Source organism: Aquila chrysaetos, chromosome 10 (assembly GCF_900496995.4).
Source record: "Aquila chrysaetos chrysaetos chromosome 10, bAquChr1.4, whole genome shotgun sequence".
NCBI classification, from domain to species: Eukaryota; Metazoa; Chordata; class Aves; order Accipitriformes; family Accipitridae; genus Aquila; species Aquila chrysaetos.
The window spans coordinates 20,306,914-20,324,798 of NC_044013.1; the positions used below are offsets into that span (position 1 = coordinate 20,306,914).

Consider the following 17,885-nt stretch of genomic DNA (forward strand, 5'->3'; position numbering starts at 1 on the left):
ACTGCAGAGCTTTCATAGCAGACAGGTTTTCCAGCTGCAGAGTGTCTATTTATAGCCCTGCTCCTTCCTCCTGAAATATCACCTGTGCACAAAAGTCTGGGTCAGCCATTTGAGTAGAAAGAGATCCACATCTGACTGAATTAGAAGGTGCTCAGGCTAGCTCTGAGTGTTATTTAATGTGATAATGCCCCAGGAAATGGTGGACGTTACTGTTTAACTCCTAATGATTACAATTGCTTCAGACTTTGTGGCTCAGTGTTGATGCAGCCCCAGTTTGGACCTGTGTGTTAGCACATCCTATGGACAAAAGTCTCTTCAGAGTGAAACCCCACCAAAAGAATTGGCTGAGGGAGTGAGCATAAGAGAAAATTCTGCTTTTAATAATGATTTCCCATTTCTGGATGTGTAGTATTCACCGCATGCATCAGATATAGGTTAATTATCATCATAGCTGCTATACTGTCTGGTCTTTTGTTTTGTCTCAGAATTGCTTTCTCTCTTTGAATGCAATTCAGAGAGAATGCAGTTATTCTCACAAGACTTTTCTTGGTCATTTCCAACATCTTATGAGAAGTCTGTGGAACAGCAAAGAATTCTTGCTATCAATCTGAACCCAGTAGATTTTATTCCTCCATTTCCCTGCATTTCAACAGAAGAATACAAGATCTATACATTACAAAGATGCATTCTCTGATTTTACTCCAGCCAGGGAAAAGATGCTTCACTGTTATGTAACTCTGCTTAATAATCCTTTTAAAAAAAAAAAAAAAATTTATTCACATCAGTTCCACTTCCTGTTTTCCTAGCAAAGCTTTGCTTGCTAACTCTCCTCCTGCCTGCTCAAAGTCCAGTTTCCCTTCGAGAAAAAGCATGTCCACTCAGCTTCGTTTTTCACCTGTTCCTGGATCCTGCGAGCAAATTACCCTTCTGTTGCTGTGCTGTGAAATAATGGCCAGTGGAAAGTTTTGCAGCAGTACTGCAACTGTGTGGAGGAAGGATCTGCAGAGCTTCACAGGAGGTCCCTGTCACATGAGTATGAGCTTGGACTGTACTACTTGGTGGTAGTAAGTGGGAGTTGATGGGCTTTGTGTTGCACTCCTAAAAATGCGTGTTTGGTGGTGATGCTGATAGGTTTGCATCCTCACCATTGGGTTACCGTGCTCCATTCATCTTCTGTTCCCCAGACCTGGCCACACTCTCCCTTGACAACTGGAACTGCTGCTGTCTGGCATTCCTATTTCTTACTTTTCTCCTACGTGTTTACCAGAAACAAGGCCATGAAAGAAGTGTGACAACTTCCTTCAGATTGGTCTCCCTCTCACCTTTAACCTTTCACATCTTGGTCTTGCATGGATTTGTTGTCATACATTGTACTTCTGCTCCTAAGCGCCTTTATGTATCCAAGCAAAATGCTTGCTGTATTCTTTCATAAGTATTTTTTCATCCTTTCTTCATGTCTTCATCCTCAGGAAATTCACTGAACCCCCAGCAGTGTCTTTTCAATCTCCCCAGGATCTCAAGTCTTGCGTAGAATCTTTGGTGCCCTTCCTTAGTGGCACATTTAGGACAGGTGTAAGATGGCAAAGCTTACCTGTGTAATGTAAAACTTACTGAAGTGCAGTCTGACATGTGCTCCTGGCTCTTATAGGCTTTTGAAAGCCCATCCAGGTGCCCTCCAAGTATCATAGAGGCCTTAGAAGAGGGCCTGGTGGTACAGGTTGATACTCTCCGCCACTGCAGGTGTGACTGTTTCCAGGCTTCTTTTTTTTTTACCTCTGAACAAGGAATAGCCAAAATCTCCCTATTTTTCAGGTTGTGAAACCTCTGCTATCTAGATATTGTGCAGACACAAAAGTTGTTTGTTTGGATATAGAAGTTCACAACAGAACCAGATGCATCTTTAAGAAGAGAGGGCAAGAGTAGGCAATGAGACTGCCTCTTCACATGAAACGGAGCACGTGTGCCATAGGGGCAGCTCTAAGTGCAGGACTTGGAGCCTCCTTGGAAGTAATCCTGTAAACCTGACTGTTATTTCTAATATCAGAAGAGTTATAGTGGTGAGATCATGGGTTATTTTCAATACCACATGACTTATCTTCCACTTTCCCATGTGATGGGCAGTGTCTGCTCATCCTTAGAGGAGCAGAAATTGAGTCCATTATTTTCATGACTAATGGGATATGGGTATCTTTGATGGACAATTTCGCATCGGCTGGGAGGAACAGGAAAGCGAGAGGTATCTAGACTTAGAGGGATGCACTCCAACTGTTTAAATAGGGAGAGCTAATGCAGTCAGCAAAGCCTACCATGTGGGCAAAGCATAACCTGTCACACCGAATGTGATTCGGTGAGTGATGGGGCAAAAATCTGTCCTTTAAGTGTGCTCTGTGCTCACTTCCCTTTCGCTTTGCCCCTGCACGCAGTGAGGTCTGTGCTGGGACAGCAGACAGCAGCCTGTTGGGAGCCCCGTATAGCAACAGCATTTGCACGGTGGTATTTGTACAGCAGTGTTGTATCTTACCCTGCTTTTTAATTTGATGGCCTAACTCATTACAGTTTTTGGTACTGTTAAGTAAATCTGCTTACTTGGATGAAAATGGGGCTGAGCAGCTTTTCTTCAGAGAGATTGAATCTAAGCATTGACATACAGGAACATTTCTGCCTGTGTGCGGTTAGCTCTCTTAGAAGGGCTGCCTTTTCAGGAAGTAAATATAGTAATTTTTGATGCATCCGTCTAAAGATTTAACCACTGGTAACATGCTTTCAGACTAAAAGCTATTAGAATAGATTCAGAGTGAAAATGTTTGAAATGGCTAATGGAGCTTGAACTCCATTTTCAAATACTAAACTCACCGTGTCAGTGGGAAGTAGACACTGTCTGAAAACATTATTCCTTATCAATTGTTGATGAGGAGCAATATTAACTTGTGGCTTTCACTGTAGAAAGTGGATGTAGCAAGAGAGGGTGCTTAATTAAATTGCACCTTATGGCTAATCAGACACCTGGGGCCAACAGTTTATGCAAATGAGACAGCCTGGCTGAATGCCAGAAATCATTGTTGGATATAGGATATTTATATAAAATAGATTTAAAAAATAATTCAGAGGAATTATGGAATTAAATGTTTTAGGCTGATACCTGCCTTATTTGATTATCACAGTTTGCATGCACAAATGAGAAGGTAGTTGGTCTCTGATTTGAACAGACAATTGCTATGATTGCCTAAACATTAGAAAATTAGGCTGCATTCAAAGCACATTTATAAATGCTGAATTCTGTAAATAAAATCCTTCATCTTCTTGACGACCCTTTCAGAAGCACTTAGTCTGTTGTTGAAATTTAGTTGTTTTCTGAAGTAAAAAGGTTTTGGTGAATACATGCTATGCCTGATCAGCCTTTAAGAGCATTTAACTTTGGAAGTAATCAACTATGAACAGGAAGTGTTTTTGTGGCAAGGCTTTTGCAGCTAAGTGGTTAAACATAACTAATTCTCAGAAGGGAAGTGCTTTGTAGTTTTTAAAACAAGTTTAAATATAACAATATACAAGATTTTCCATGTCCCAATTCTATGTAATTAAACCTGTGATGCTCTTTGGCAAAATCCACAAATGCGGCAAGCCCAACGTTACCCTATTTCTCTGTTTTGCAGGGCTATTTTTCTTTCTTTCAAGTGCAGACTTTTTGAGAAGGAAAGCGGGGGAGCGTACCACAGGCGAAACAGTGGGCTTGAGTTACATGTCTTGTTCAGCTATACAGTATTTTTAACAAGCTGTCTAAGGGAAGGGAGGCACAATGACCCCATTAAGGCAAATGTCAGCTGTCTTGGTCAGTGTGTTGATATCAGTTGACAAGAAGCATTGTATTAGGTAAAAAATTTGACTTACTATATATCTTAACTAAAAAAACCCACTGGAAACTATCTTCTGTGTAATACATGGGGCAGATAAGTTTTGTCATGGGCAAGCATAAGAGATTGTTCGTCTCTCTGCAGGTTAGTCACCATCCCAACAGGGTCAGTGAGAGGTACAGAGTGCATCACATGTCTCTTCTCTTGTGGCCTCCCACTCTGCCTTAGTCTGGAAAGAGCAGCTGATCTTCAGCAGTGGTGATATCACGGAAGGATGGTGTGCGTGCTTTGTGGCTGCTGCTGCTGCTGGCAGTGCGGCCCCAGCCATGGGGAAGAGCTCCATATGATGGACTTCAGGGGCACCTGTCGGTTTTCAGCTATGCTCAGGGATTGTGTCTTCTCAGGACCACTTAAAAAACAGGGCTTAAAATGTCACGTATGTGTGAAGTAAAAGTAATGAAGCATGTTCCAGAGACTATGGGCACTGCTGGGAAGTCCCTAAGCAACCAAGGATTCAGACATCTTCACTATTACTAAATGTGGCCTGAAAATTCATACTTCTCCATCTGCTGTCTTTTTTACTCATAGGCTAAATGATTGTGTAAATCACCACTGCACACAGGCTTTGGTTATACAGCTGGGTAGAGCCCAGGAACCTGCATTTAGGAAACTGCGATTAGTTTGTCAGAACAACGGCGGGGGTTTCACTTTGTGGTGTCTACGAGACACCATTGTTTTTTGTGGGAGCCAAAGTGTTTTAATCACGTTGTATCCTGAGCTATCCAGATGAAACAGAAAAAGTTCGGGGAATCCCATGACATTTGCATCTGTCTGAGTGACACATGCCTTTCTTTCATAATTACTCATATGGAAAGTGATGGCGGGGGATCGGTGTGGTCTGTGTAAGCTTTAAGGAAAAATGCAGTCAATAATATCCAGGCAATTGTCGCGTAGAGTCTGGGTGCTTCAATTTGTAGAGAAAAACCACCACTGTTTAGTCTAAGGTTGGGGACTAGGAGGAGGTCCTCCAGCGGCACCGGCTGCTTCACGGTATTAATAAGTAGTGGTTCTTCATACTAAACCAGTCTTATGCCATAGGCCTACCTCCAGAAATCAATGTGCCTTTCTGTAATGGAAGAGAAAATGAGCTTGGGAGATCAGATTTGTCTTGGGTTCAGTCCTTCGTTGTCTGGAGTGGTGGAGTTACTCCATTGTAATGGAGAGCATAATCTGATCTGCTGGAGTTTGGTTTTGTTTGTTTTCCCCTCTTATGGCAGAGAAAATGAGTGGGCCAGATCTGTGGATTAATTCCAAATACCCCAAAGCATCCTCTCCTGTGACTTTCGCAAAGTGGCTGCCTTGCCTGACCTCAGCATGGAGGCCCTGGGTCACACAGAGGAGCACTGCTGGTGGCCCTGGCCTCTCGTTGGCCTGGTGGGAACTAAGGGAAGCTTGGCTCCATGTGGAGACCTTCTGGAGATCTACTTCTCTGTGTGGTTTCCTGCTGCGGGGCCTGACAAGCTAGCTCAGTCAGGAGCTGCTTTCAAAAAAATGGCTTCGTTTGTGCAGCGTCTGTTGAGTCTGAAAGGAGGTTGCAGGAAGCGTCAGGAGTCCCATGTCAGTCCTGCTCTGCTGTCTGCACCCGCAGATGGAAATGCCCCACTGAGAAGCTGTTGCCTGGTTCCACTTGCTTTCTGACCATCAGGCTGTCTTGTGGCAGTCCTTTTGCAGCTGATTGGGAGGACTCTCTGCTCCTCTCTTCTCCTTCCAAAAGAGTCAAAGCTTTTCGTTCTGTTTCCGCATTCGTTGCTGAAAAGGCAAGAGGGGAAGAAGGGAAGTGGAGGAAGCAAGTAACACTGTCGAATTTGGTCTATATTGCTGGGAGAGGATGTAAGGAAGGCTTGATGACTTTTTGTATCAGAAACCTCAGAAACTGAAACAAGTTTGCTTGGAACAACTTTGTTCCCAGAAATCTATTTGAACACTGCTCTTGCTTGTAATTAATGCTTTAGCTAGTAGTATTGAATAGCGTGTGTGGGCAGGAGCTGGGTTGTAGTTGTTGGTATGCATGTGTATTGGCTGCATGACAAATTGAAAAATGCAAGCCATAATAATAAAGTTCTTAACCTCTTCATGAGACAAAACTGCTGTTCTGTCACTCTGACTAATTTGACTTTTTTGTTTATTGTCAGACGGACACAATTTCACTGGAAATCAGGACGCTTTATCCTTCTGTACCTGAAGATGCAGAACAGAAAGCAGAAAACTTATTTGTTAAAGAGGTAAATATCTAGTGTGTGTATCCTTTCATTTTAAATAAAACCAAGGGTTTGGGGGAGGCTTGCTATGATTATAATGAACATCTTTTTCTTTTAATATTGTTTAGGTGATTTGAATCAGGTTTGAATTTTGGAGGCCGGAAGGAGGGGGAGGGTTAACAGCATATCTGCAGGTGCCTATTCTGAGATGTTTGTATCTAGAAAAATTGCAAATGCATTGAATCATCCTCTCATTCTACTGTTTTCCAGCTGCATTCCCTGTCACTACTAGTCCACTGATATTGATGTTGGTATTTTTACATGAGTGCTAATCACTGGGGATTTGAATGCTCTTTGCACTCTGAAAATTTTTATATCTTTCCAAAAAAGATAACTATTTGACACTGGTTTAGGCCGATAGAGTTATTACAAGGTATGTATCTTATTCAGAGGTGTATGTTATAGCTATCTGAGGAGTAGCTGCACTGTGAAGGATGTGTAGGTGTTTATTGTCAGTATTTAGAGTCTGTTCTACCTTCATAGTAGGAAGTTGTGAAAAGTTCTTCCGTGGCAGTTAGAGCCCCACCAGGAGTGATTAATTGCTCTACCTTTAAAAAAAAAACCCTATAGTTGTATTGTTTCCATACCTGATCTAAGACTATAGGAGGAGATCGCTCTTCCTGCTACCTCAGGGATATTTCAGGTTGTCACTGGTTTTATCACTTTGAAGGACATTGGAGGTGCTGGCTGCACTGTTCAAAGGAATTTACTTTAGATGGCTCCCTGAAACTTCCCCGCCTTTGACTAGAGTTGTAAAGTACAGGTCATCATTTGCATTAACAAAAGAAATTTATGAAACCAAATTTTCAGCCAACTTCTATACAGGATTTAATTCCAAGCACTTATAATTAGCCCATAATGTGTGTGTTCTCTGCCTCTTTTTTCCCAGATTGGGATTTTTTGTACCTGGCTTCCTGGTTTGAATGAGTATAAGCTATTTCATATGCACTATAACTCCAAGATAATTTGTGGAGGAAAAGTCAGCTGCAGACAAACACAGGGATTAGAAAAAATAAAATCCAAGATCAGGCAGAAATGTAGCTGTTGAATTGTATGCAACATGACATTTTACAGGCTGGCCCTATTTCTCTGCAGCAGGTCTAGAAAGAGTGATAGCAACTTAGTGCCAGCTCAAATTGCCTGAACTTAGCCATCTTTCTTAATCTGACAGTAGGGTTAAAAGATAACATAGCTTGTGGAATTACCTACTTTCCCAGAGGCCTCGCTGCCCTTTCAGCACTTTAGGGTCTGCTTTTTATTTTAAGGTTCCACAAGTTGCAAGGCCAGCACTGTGCTCATGGCTTTATAGAGAAAGTGGTAGGTCTAAAAATGGAACATAGTACACAGTGTCTGGGAATCATTTCAGCTGAGTACTCCAAGGGGATGCTAATGACAACCTGGTAAAATACATATCGAGCACATCTATTAGCTCTCTCTGCAGTACCAGTAAGCCAAGGGGAGGGGGAGAGAGGAGCAAAGCAGTGGAAAAAAACAATACTACAGAACTAAGCCTGCTCATGGAATAGCAGCAGGATAAGACCCTCTTTTAAAGTAGTAATGCATATGTTCCACTTCGCCACAAAGCCAAAAGCTATATATAAAATAAATTAAGCTCCAGGAAGAAGATGGTTTCTAGTCCAAAATTAAGTAAAACTGAGCATGGGGTGCTGTAAAGATCTGTGAGTGGAGTCCACTGCAGCAACTGCACAAATCTGTACTGACCCAGCAGCAATCTGTTGTGTTCCAGGCTGGTGTTCAGCAATTCTGGATAGATGTGCAGGAGTGGAGTTTGTGACCTTTACTTCTTTTTTGGAGCTGTGAAAAGCCCAACACTTTACTCAGTGAAGGAGTCTTCTCTTCAAATATACTATGATATCATGAACAGTGATGGTGTACATACTTGACCATCTGTTGGTCAGCTGGCCTTGTTACAACCCAGGATCAAATGTCTAATTCCTGATCGGACTGTTAGGGAAGCTATACAAAAGCAATGTACAGCTTCATCTCACTAAAGCCATTTTGGTGTTCCCCATAAGTGGTAATGGCTATCTGACCATTAGTGTATATTATGCTATCTCAGTAGTTTAGCAAGTTGCAACACGAAGACATGGAGCAAGTCAGTTAACTACAAATGAAGGGTCTGCTCTTGAAGATGAAACTAATTTTCTTCATACAGCGCAGTGTAAGGACATGGTATTGAAACCATTTCAAGAGCTCAGATCCATGATCTCCTATCTCATCCTTCTGCACATGTGGTGCTGTTCAGATGGCCTTGTCTATAAGGTACTGCTAGGTCATGTAAAACAGTTGTCAGAAGTCTGATAAAGCCTTAAAATCCTGTCTGTCTCTTCCTGGGTGTTTGTTTCCTCCTGGTGACCGTAGAAAGGCTTTACTTCTATCTCCAGCTTTTTCATTGCTAGAGCCCTTCAAGGATCAGGTTTTTTTCCCCAGCCCTTACCAAAATCCATCCATATGACAGCTTGGGGATTTGATCAGATTCCCTTTGCTCAAGTGATCATAAACAGTACTTGCAGGCATGCCAGGATGACTTGATTGCCTGTGCAATATTGGTTTGTGGATGCACAAGAGCTGACAAGCCAGATGAAGAAAGATGAGGCTGATGTTGCTGAGGAAAGCTTTCAGTGTGGATAGCATTTGATGCTGTCCACCTGTAGTGGAAGGTTTGTGCCTCTAGTTGTCTAATTCAGTTCTCTTAATTACTGATTTTAGATTCCTCAGTAACCAAAAACTTTAACTGTTGATGATGTTCAGATGTTATGGTAATGGTTGAGGCAGAAGAATTTACTTTAAATAGGATGTCTAACCTTCTCCTTTCTGCTGAAACTGTAAAATGAAAATTTAAAAAAATAAAATTAAGGTGACTTGGATAAATAAATAGTCCTTTGGTAACTAAATATTTTCTTTAGGATGCAAAGAGAATAAATATTTTACATTTTATGATTGATAAATATCTGAGTGCCTTTATTAATTTATACCTAATTATTAGGTATATTCTAAAGGTAATATGTTGTGATTCAATCATTCCTATACCGGTAGTTGTCTTAGGATATGTTCCTTGTGGATTTTTCCACCTTAACTTTTCGTAGGCAGGAGGAGCTTGAGTAACTAAATTAGGTTCTAAGAAAAGAGAACTTCCCAGAAACTTTTAAAGCCAGAATAAAATTGTCTTCAGTGTTTATTTTTTCTAAGTATTCCTGACTTCCTTTAATTCTCTACGGTACCATGCTGTTTCCTCCCAAATTCTGAATTTTTCTCACTCCTCACAGAGTCTGCTGCATATATTTATGCCAGTCAGCATTGCCCTCATGGTCTGTAATTTTGGCAAATAGAAGCATTCACTCCACAAGAAACAAAATAAAATTCTTCCTTTTAGACAGCAAAAACATTCCTAATATCACCTTTCCCAACTCTGTATTCTTGAGTATGCAGATCAAATGGCAATCCTTGGGATTTTTCCCACATTTCATTCAGAAATATAAGGGGATAGTGCATTTTGCAATTCAAAGCTATATTTAGTTTGAGGAACTTAAGCTATCTAATTGCAACATATTTAATCCCATGTTGGTTTGTATCAAGTCAGTATTTTTAGAAAGCATGCATGCATGTACACACACATGCATATTATTTGTGTGGGTGTATCTATATGAATGAAATTTTAGGTATATATGAAAAAAATGCAGAAAGTAAATAAATATTAGCTGTCAACTGTCCCTTCTTAAATGAGTTTAAGCCAGATGATCCCTCCAAAAATGAGAGGTGCTACTTGGATATGTTTTTGGGAAGCATGTTTGCAGTGGGGCTGGCCCCGTGGATGAGGAGTGGTGTGCCGGGAGCTGTGCAGGGGCAGAAGGACGGAGCAGGTTGCTGCAGAAGCTTCCCTAGGTTATGCAGTGTACTTGTGGAAAATAAGCCCAGAGGTGCCTCTGAGAATCTGTCTCATGCCTCCCTCCCAGGTAGACCAGTGCCTCCTGCCCCGTTCTTTTTGCTTCAGGAGTCTGATTCGGCAGCGGTGGCTGCTACAGGGAGGGCTCCTTTGGTGACCTGCTGGGCCTTGGATCAGCTCACAAGTGCTATTGCTGGTGGTGTCATCCATATTCTAGCAAAGGTGGTGGAGTTCACGTTAAAATCCTATTGCTACTATCGTTCTGCTGTGCACTTCTTACTGGTCACTGAGGTAGATCGCCTGCTATTGTGCAGATGGGCTGATTTGGGGCTTGTTAGTATTATCAAAGGGCCAGCTTTCATGGGTTCAAGTCAGGCCTGTCTCCTTCAGAAATCTGCTGGCACTCTTGAGCTGTGGTTGAGCACGCTTATAGCTTTAAAAGTCATTGTAGAACCAATTGCTTCTTTCAAATCACAGACATCTAGGCAGTTGTCATCTTAGCAACCTGTAGGCCAGTTATTAATGGCATGCGTGACCTGATTGTGTCATGCATATGACACTTGGAATCTGCCAGCGCATCGAGTAAGGGAGTCTGAGGTAAACCCAGAACGGGGTATACTAACAGCAGTCTGCACGTGCAGCATTGCTTAAACCTGTGTAGTGACTCTACAGTTGATGTCAAATGGTGCTGGTTTAACTTAGGGAAATGACTCTTAAAGATGAGGACAATGAAGAAACAAGCTTGCTGGGGAGGGCTGTTGAGGCTGAGCTTTCCTGCACCGCACTGTTGTCTTCTTTTCATTTGTGGGTGTAATTGTGGTCCTCACACTTCATCCTTAGAGCAGTAAGGACCGTGCTGGCTGAAAAGCACCACAGCAAAATGAAATAACAGTGTAAGAAAATTGAAATTTCATGTGATGGATGTTACAGTTAATTTTGTCTGCTACAGTACAGTATTCATGTGGATGCCTCTTAACTTTCCCGTGTAGATTTTCTAGATGCAGAAGCTGGAGTTGTCACTTGTAGTAAGTTTTTGGAGCCCTCACCATTCATCTGGGGGATTTTTTTATTTGAGATTTTGCAGGTTGTGTCTACAGGATCTGTAAGTAATTATTAAATGTGAGTTTTATTAGTCATAATGTTAAAAGAGCCACAGCCTTCTGTATAACAACTGAAAGTGGTTGTATGTCCATACGGTTTATTTCTGAGGCTTTTTTATTTACAGTCTAATCTGCACTACTCTTATATATTTCAAAGTCAAATTAAAATGGGAACTCCTGTTGATAAATGTCACAAAGAAAGTTTTATTATTGCTCATCACAGTGTAGATTTCCCCAGCTTCCAAATCTAAGTACTTTAAAGAACTGTAGTGTCAGGACAATGACATACGTTATTAAAAGACAGTGGGTCTTTTGATAGCACAAGAGGTAAATACTTTTTAAAAATGTTTAATACTTTAAAATAATAGTGTGTTTTAACGTTTTGGTTTGTTACACTGCTGTGTCACTGGACTTTACTATATGTGTGAACTGTGTTACTTTGGAAACAGGTTTGAGAGCCCCAAAATGAAGGTCTAGGTTGCTAGCAGCTAGTCGTGATGCTGCTGTGCTTGTCACAGGTGTAAGGGAGCAGGGGTAGGCCTGGGGTGGAGGGCTGAATTTCAAGCCAGGGTGATCACACCACCTTCCACCTTCCCAAATCCCCACACACTGCCTTTGGTTGTTGCAGCAGAGGTCACAGGAGGGAGGAGCGGTTGGGAAGGCTTTATGAGCAGTGCCATGCGTGTCCCTGGTCATGGGGTGGAGCACAGAACCATCTCTGCAGCTTCCCCTTTAGCACTTTTGCCACATCCAGCTCTGGAAGGTCTTTGCTTTCTGTTTCCAAGGTGTTGCATGGGCTTGCCCTTCTCGGTTCACCTCCTGCTTTCCACCTCAGAAATAGCCGCCCTTCAAGGGTGAGTGAGATGGCAGGATTGCTCTGCATGCAGTTTCTCTGCAAGAAGCCCAGTTGTTCCATGAATTACTTTTATCATATGTGCATCTGTATTTCTAAAGACCACATAGCTAGCGCTGTCCTAGAGACAATAGAAGCAGGGGAGTTTTTCAGGGTGTTTGCTTCATTTATGTTTCTTTCACTTCCCATTCTCTTTTTTTCTCCAAAATGTTCATTTGCATTGCAGGGTAAATCTTTTTTAAGTGCCTCTTTCACTGTGGTAGCCATCATGCTGTCATCACCAGAACCAGAGCTAAGAAGTTACAGGTGGGAAAAGTTTGCAGGATCGTCTGTCTCTCTGAGGAAAAATTAGGCCAGATGGGCAACAAGAAAAAAGAAAATAAATGACCTGAATTTGATAGGGCCCTTGGGAATGGGCTGTGCAGACTGCCTGGTCAACAGTGCAGTAGGAAAGTTCATGCAAACATGTGCCAACCCTCCCACATCCCAAAGCTTCCATTTCTTCGTCTATATTTTTCCTCCCCCACAGTCCACTTGAGCTCAACACCCCCTGCACTGGTGCCTCCGCTCTTTGCCAGGAGCAGTAGGATCCAGCTCTGGCCTCTTGATGAAATCTCTGCCTCTAGAAAGCTTTTTCTTGCTCCTCAAATCAGGTTTGCAGACATTTTTCCTCATTGCTAAAATTCAATTTCCAATAATAATAGTTTCCAATTAAAAAAAAATAAAATCATTAAAAGTCAGTACAGTTAGTAGACGTATTTGATTTTTAGTTGGGATACTCTGAAGAGAAAATGCTGTAACTTTTTTTTTTTTTTTTTTTTTTTTAAACTAGGTCTAGTTTACGATGGATAGCGGCAACAAGCTAGTTCAAGAGCAGTGTTAGCTGTCACACTGAATTGGCTTGCCTTTTGTGAATTTACTGAATGATACTTGAATGTGCTGCTTGTCCCCTTTGATTTTTATTTTGATTAGCTTTTTCTTGGAGGAGCACAATAAACCTTCACAGTTATAAGCTAAAATACTGTGGCCTGCTCTGTATGTTATTCACAACTGGTTTTTTTGAACACATCAGCCTATAATGTTTTCAATAAAAGCCTATGTTGAAAACTCTCTGTGGGCTTTAATTGCATTCGTTAAGTAGAATACTTAGTAATGAAAGTACCACAGGGAAAAAGTGGTCCTTTCTGTAGAAGGTTCAGTTGGTTTACGTTTGCCAAGTAGAAAGCAAGTGAAGTATGAATTAGAGAGTCTGTGCTCATCTTCAAAACATTCAATGAATGAGGTTTTCATTGGCTTATGTAGATCAGAGTATATGTTGCTCTTGTAAGAGTATTCTTATAGCCCAGGTGACTATCAAATAATTTTAACTAAAACTTAGATCACACAAATACAAGAGTGACCAAGTCATTTTATGAAGATTCATAAAACAGAAAGATTGGGTTTTGGTTGGTTTTTTTTTTTTCCTCTATTCAAAGGCAAAAGTGGCTTTGGACCTGACCCTGCAAGGTGCAGAGCTAGTTATAATGCTATAGTATTACGTTCATTCTCAGAGAATATGTGATTATTTTATATTGTCTGATGGTCACACTCTATTCTGCATCCTGTAAGATAATGAGGGTTTATGTCAGACCAGAAAGTTAGATGCTAGATCCACATGGAATGTGTTTACTGCAGTTTACTGCAGACTGCCTTTGGTTGTAGTGAACTGCTCAGTGTCAGGGTGGAAGGGAACTGCCTATAAATATGCATCCACTTCCTTGCTGCCTTTTCGATACTCTAAAACAAACAAAGCTGTCACAGAAGACCGTGACCACACCCAAGATGACTTCCAAAATTAATTTGTGGCTACATACTCTGCATGTTTTACAAAAGATTTTACAAGGAGATTTGTTAAGCCAGTGCTGAGTAATTTAGAAAGCACCACCTTTACGTTTTCAGCCCAACTCAGTTTTTGCTCCAGCAGCCTGATGATCTCCTCTCTGTCCGTCTGAGACAGAGACTGCTGTCCAAGCAATGACTACCATGGGAGCTTCAGAAGAGGCTGTCAGGGAAGAGAGGGAATATTCCCAGTTGGTCAGAGGTGTACTAACATATCCTGTCCCTTTGTTGCCTTTTCTTCCACTTTCTCTGCATAGCTTTTGGTATTTAAATATCTTTGATCTGTCCTTTATTCCATTCTCTTTGTCTCCTGGAGTCTCGTCCTTCCCATGCCTTTCTGTGAGACTGTCTTTCCTGTTCCCACCTCAGATTCCTTTCAGTGCTGCTGCTTCTTTCTCTACTGTAGATCTCCACCATTTTCCTGCCTGACATGCCTCCTTTTCCCTATTGTCTTGGGCAGCAGCTTCTACTGTTAGGTTTTAGGCTTGATCCCACTCTTTCTTCCTGTCCAACTTGCATGGGCTGGTGCAAATGTTCAGGTGGAGTGTGGAAAGAAAATAATACAGTACAGGGTAAATTCTTCAGCGTACTGTACAAGTATTAGTTTGCATTTGTAGCAAGAATCACTGGAAATTCTGACATTGTGTCATTTTTTCTTGTTGTAGATGTATACTTTATCGATAACTGTACATATTTCATGCATTTTGTTGCCTTTAAAATCTCATGTTCTGTTTAATTGCATGGATAAAAGTTCTGCGTTGAATAAATTGCACAGTTATTCTGGTCTATTTGACAGCATTACTAAGCCCTTCAGTAGAGTCTTTGTTCGGGTCTGGTTTCCTTATTTAAGGGAGATGGATATATTAAGAACAATTTCAAAAGATGAACACAAAACCAGCGAGAAGTTTTTTCAGAAAATAAAAACTACAAGGAGATGATGAGATGACTGAACAAATTCAGTGCAGAAGGGAAAATGAGACTTTGGTGAGAAATGATAATCCTATTGATATATTCCTGAATGTTAAGAGGTTAAAGATCAATCTTTAAGGGCGGAACAAGAAGTGGAGGGCTCGTGCTGCAACAAGGGTGAATAAAAGGAGTAGGGCCAATGTATTTACAGTGGAAGACTTAGGTAATGAAACACGATGCAAACAAAATATGTATAATTAATGTCCATGGAGAAAGTCAGGCCTAAACTAGGTAGTGTCTTTTGAGGCAGTAGCGATATTAATTTAACCATGCTTCCCACAGAGTAGGTGAGAATCAGTAAAGCATGTTAAATTGCCATCAGCCCCCTTCTCCATCTTGTATGATTCAGTGCATTTGATTTAAAAGGGAAATTGTGCATCAAAATGTGGAAACATATGACTGACTTTCCTTTAAACACTGTGCACCCAGCTATAAAAGAGAAGAATATGTTCTCTAGCACAAAGGACTCCCTCAGATCTTTCTTAGTTCTCCAGCCTTCTTGAGTCTAAATAGTTGTAGTAATTCTATTGTTGTTGTTTGTGTTTTTCTCTTTAGGCTTGTAAATACTACAGTTCCCAGTGGCACGTTGTGAACTACAAATATGAACAGTATTCAGAAGACTTTCGACACTTACCGCAGTAAGATCTAGCTTAAGTTCTTTTTTTTTTTCTTTCCTATTAGGTTTGTGTCATTTTGCTGAGCTTTGTCCATATTTGCACTTTCCTTTGTCTTATGTGCTCTGCTTGTATTACCGTATTTATAGTGCCTTGTATTTTTAAAAAGGGGAAGAAAAGGTCCTTTAGGAAAAGTTCAAGACTCTGCAGAATTCACTAGTATCAACAAACTATTAGTGCTGATTCAAATCCTTAGAAGCATATTTGCGTATTCAAAGCACAGTTGATACAGGAAAGCTGGCTTTCCGTTTTCCTTAATAATGCATAAATGTCACTCACCTTTAACTGGGATTAATTCTCCTTTTAGTTACCCTGTGTAACAGAGGAGTAGGATTTCACTTAGTACTTTATAGCTGCACTGAACAGAAGAACTGGGTGCAATGTGTACAGCACACATTGGTGATACAAGGCTGCAGAAATGTGCAGGTGTCTGGGTAAGTGGGCATCCCTTTTGTGCTTGGAGGCAGTACATTAAAATCAGCGTAAAGATGCTGGGAGGAGAAGGAACAAGTTCCTTGACTTGAGTGGAAAGAAATTAAGAATTCGGTGCTCATTCTTTCATGTGTGAGTTTCTACCCATACTTCTGTTTCTGGCAGGTTTGTGTCTGTGCTCTGAGGATTGTTTTGGGGAGTAGTTAATGAAATCACTGAATGCCCAAATGAGCTGTGTTTACTGCCTGCTTTCCTGGAATTTGAGGCATTAAAATCATTATACTGGATGAAAAACGTTGTTACATGCACATAACACAGGAATGGGTGCTCCAGGCTTGGGTTGGATGGAAACTAGTACTACCTAAACATACTGCTGTAGGAATTTGTTGTGGCTTAACCCCAGCTGGCAACTAAGCACCATGCAGCTGCTCGCTCGCCTCCCTCACAGTGGGATGAGGGAGAGAATCACGAGGGGAGAAGTCAGAAAATTCATGGGTTGAGATAAAGACAGTTTAATAGGTAAAGCAAAAGCTGCATGCACAAGCAACACAAACGAAGGAATTCATTCACCACTTCCCATCAGCAGGCAGGTGTTCAGCCATCTCCAGGAAAGCAGGGCTCCATTACATGTAATGGTTACTTGGGAAGACAAATGCCATTACTCCGAACATCCCTCCCTCCCTTCTTCTTCCCCCAGCTTTATATGCTGAGCATGACGTCATATGGTCTGGACTATCCCTTTGGTCAGTTGGGTTCAGCTGTCCCAGCTGTGTCCCCTCCCGACTCCTTGTGCCCCCCCAGCCTACTCACTGGTGGGGTGGGGTGAGAAGCAGAAAAGGCCTTGGCTCTGTGTGAGCACTGCTCAGCAACAGCTAAAACATCCCTGTCTTATCAACACTGTTTTCAGCACAAATACAAAGCATAGCCCCGTACTAGCTATTATGAAGAAAATTCACTCTATCCCAGCCAAAACCAGCACAGAATTGATAAACTGATACTTATGGTCCCTCTAGATGCTGTGTTCAGAGGGGTTTGTGCTGCAAACCTTCCCTTGTATCTGCATTCTCTCTTGTATGTTGGTATTTTTATGAACAGTGAATATGGTAGTACAAAAAGCCATTAAGAGAAGTTTTGTTAATCAGAGATTATAAACATACCTTTTCTTAAGTACCCAGTGTACTGATTGGTTTAGAAAATAAATGTATTTAGTGCTCAAGAAGAATGTTTGCAGCACAGCAGTTTTCAATTTAACCTTAAGTATCTTCACTCTTATGAAATATGCATTTGACAGACGTGGTTGCATTACTCTGCACAAAAGTACATTTTGGCTGATTACATACATCCTTTTCTGTGAAGGTCATTTTAATATGGTGCTTAATATGATTTGCTTCCATGAGTTCATGCTCCAGGGATGTTATGGTGTCTCACATCTTACTTTTTTCCCCCCTTGCATAGAGGATTATAACAAAACAAGAGATCTTGTTTTGTCTTGTATCAGAACATAGCAGTCAGGAATGGTTTGGATGCAGCGCTGGTTAATGTTTCAGAAGCAAAGTTATAGTAGGAGTGTCTGTATTTTGCTGAAAGTCGCCATGGCTTTTGAGCTTAACATACCTTAAACGGAGCTAGTTTGGAGTCCACCTCATTTCATACCATTTCCAGCCTCTTCGACATCAATGGACCTTGATTTGCACATGCATGTTACAAAATTCAGTGGTTTAGACTAAATCTCCTCATTAAAAATAAAGTGGCTTGATACGTCCTTGTCATAGTATTGTATCTCACTGTTGATAGCTCTGGATGCCAAGTTTCCACAGTTTTTTAGTTTCATTTGTGCAAAACTGCTGTCGCACTATCAGAAATCTGAACGTACTGTTGTATCAATTCCTTTATAGGAAAACATTGTATC

General features: G+C 41.2%; 1 protein-coding gene across 17 annotated transcripts in view; it reads left to right on the forward strand.

Moving 5' to 3' along the window:
- DOCK10 (dedicator of cytokinesis 10) overlaps nt 1-17,885 on the forward strand; it is a 138,129-nt gene that overhangs the window by 34,864 nt on the left and 85,380 nt on the right. For all 17 annotated transcript variants that reach the window (XM_030028583.2, XM_030028584.2, XM_030028574.2 and 14 more), the window contains exons 3-4: nt 6,041-6,130; nt 15,426-15,508. In XM_030028583.2, the coding sequence (XP_029884443.1) occupies nt 6,041-6,130; nt 15,426-15,508 (173 nt within the window). The remainder of the gene's footprint in view (nt 1-6,040; nt 6,131-15,425; nt 15,509-17,885) is intronic.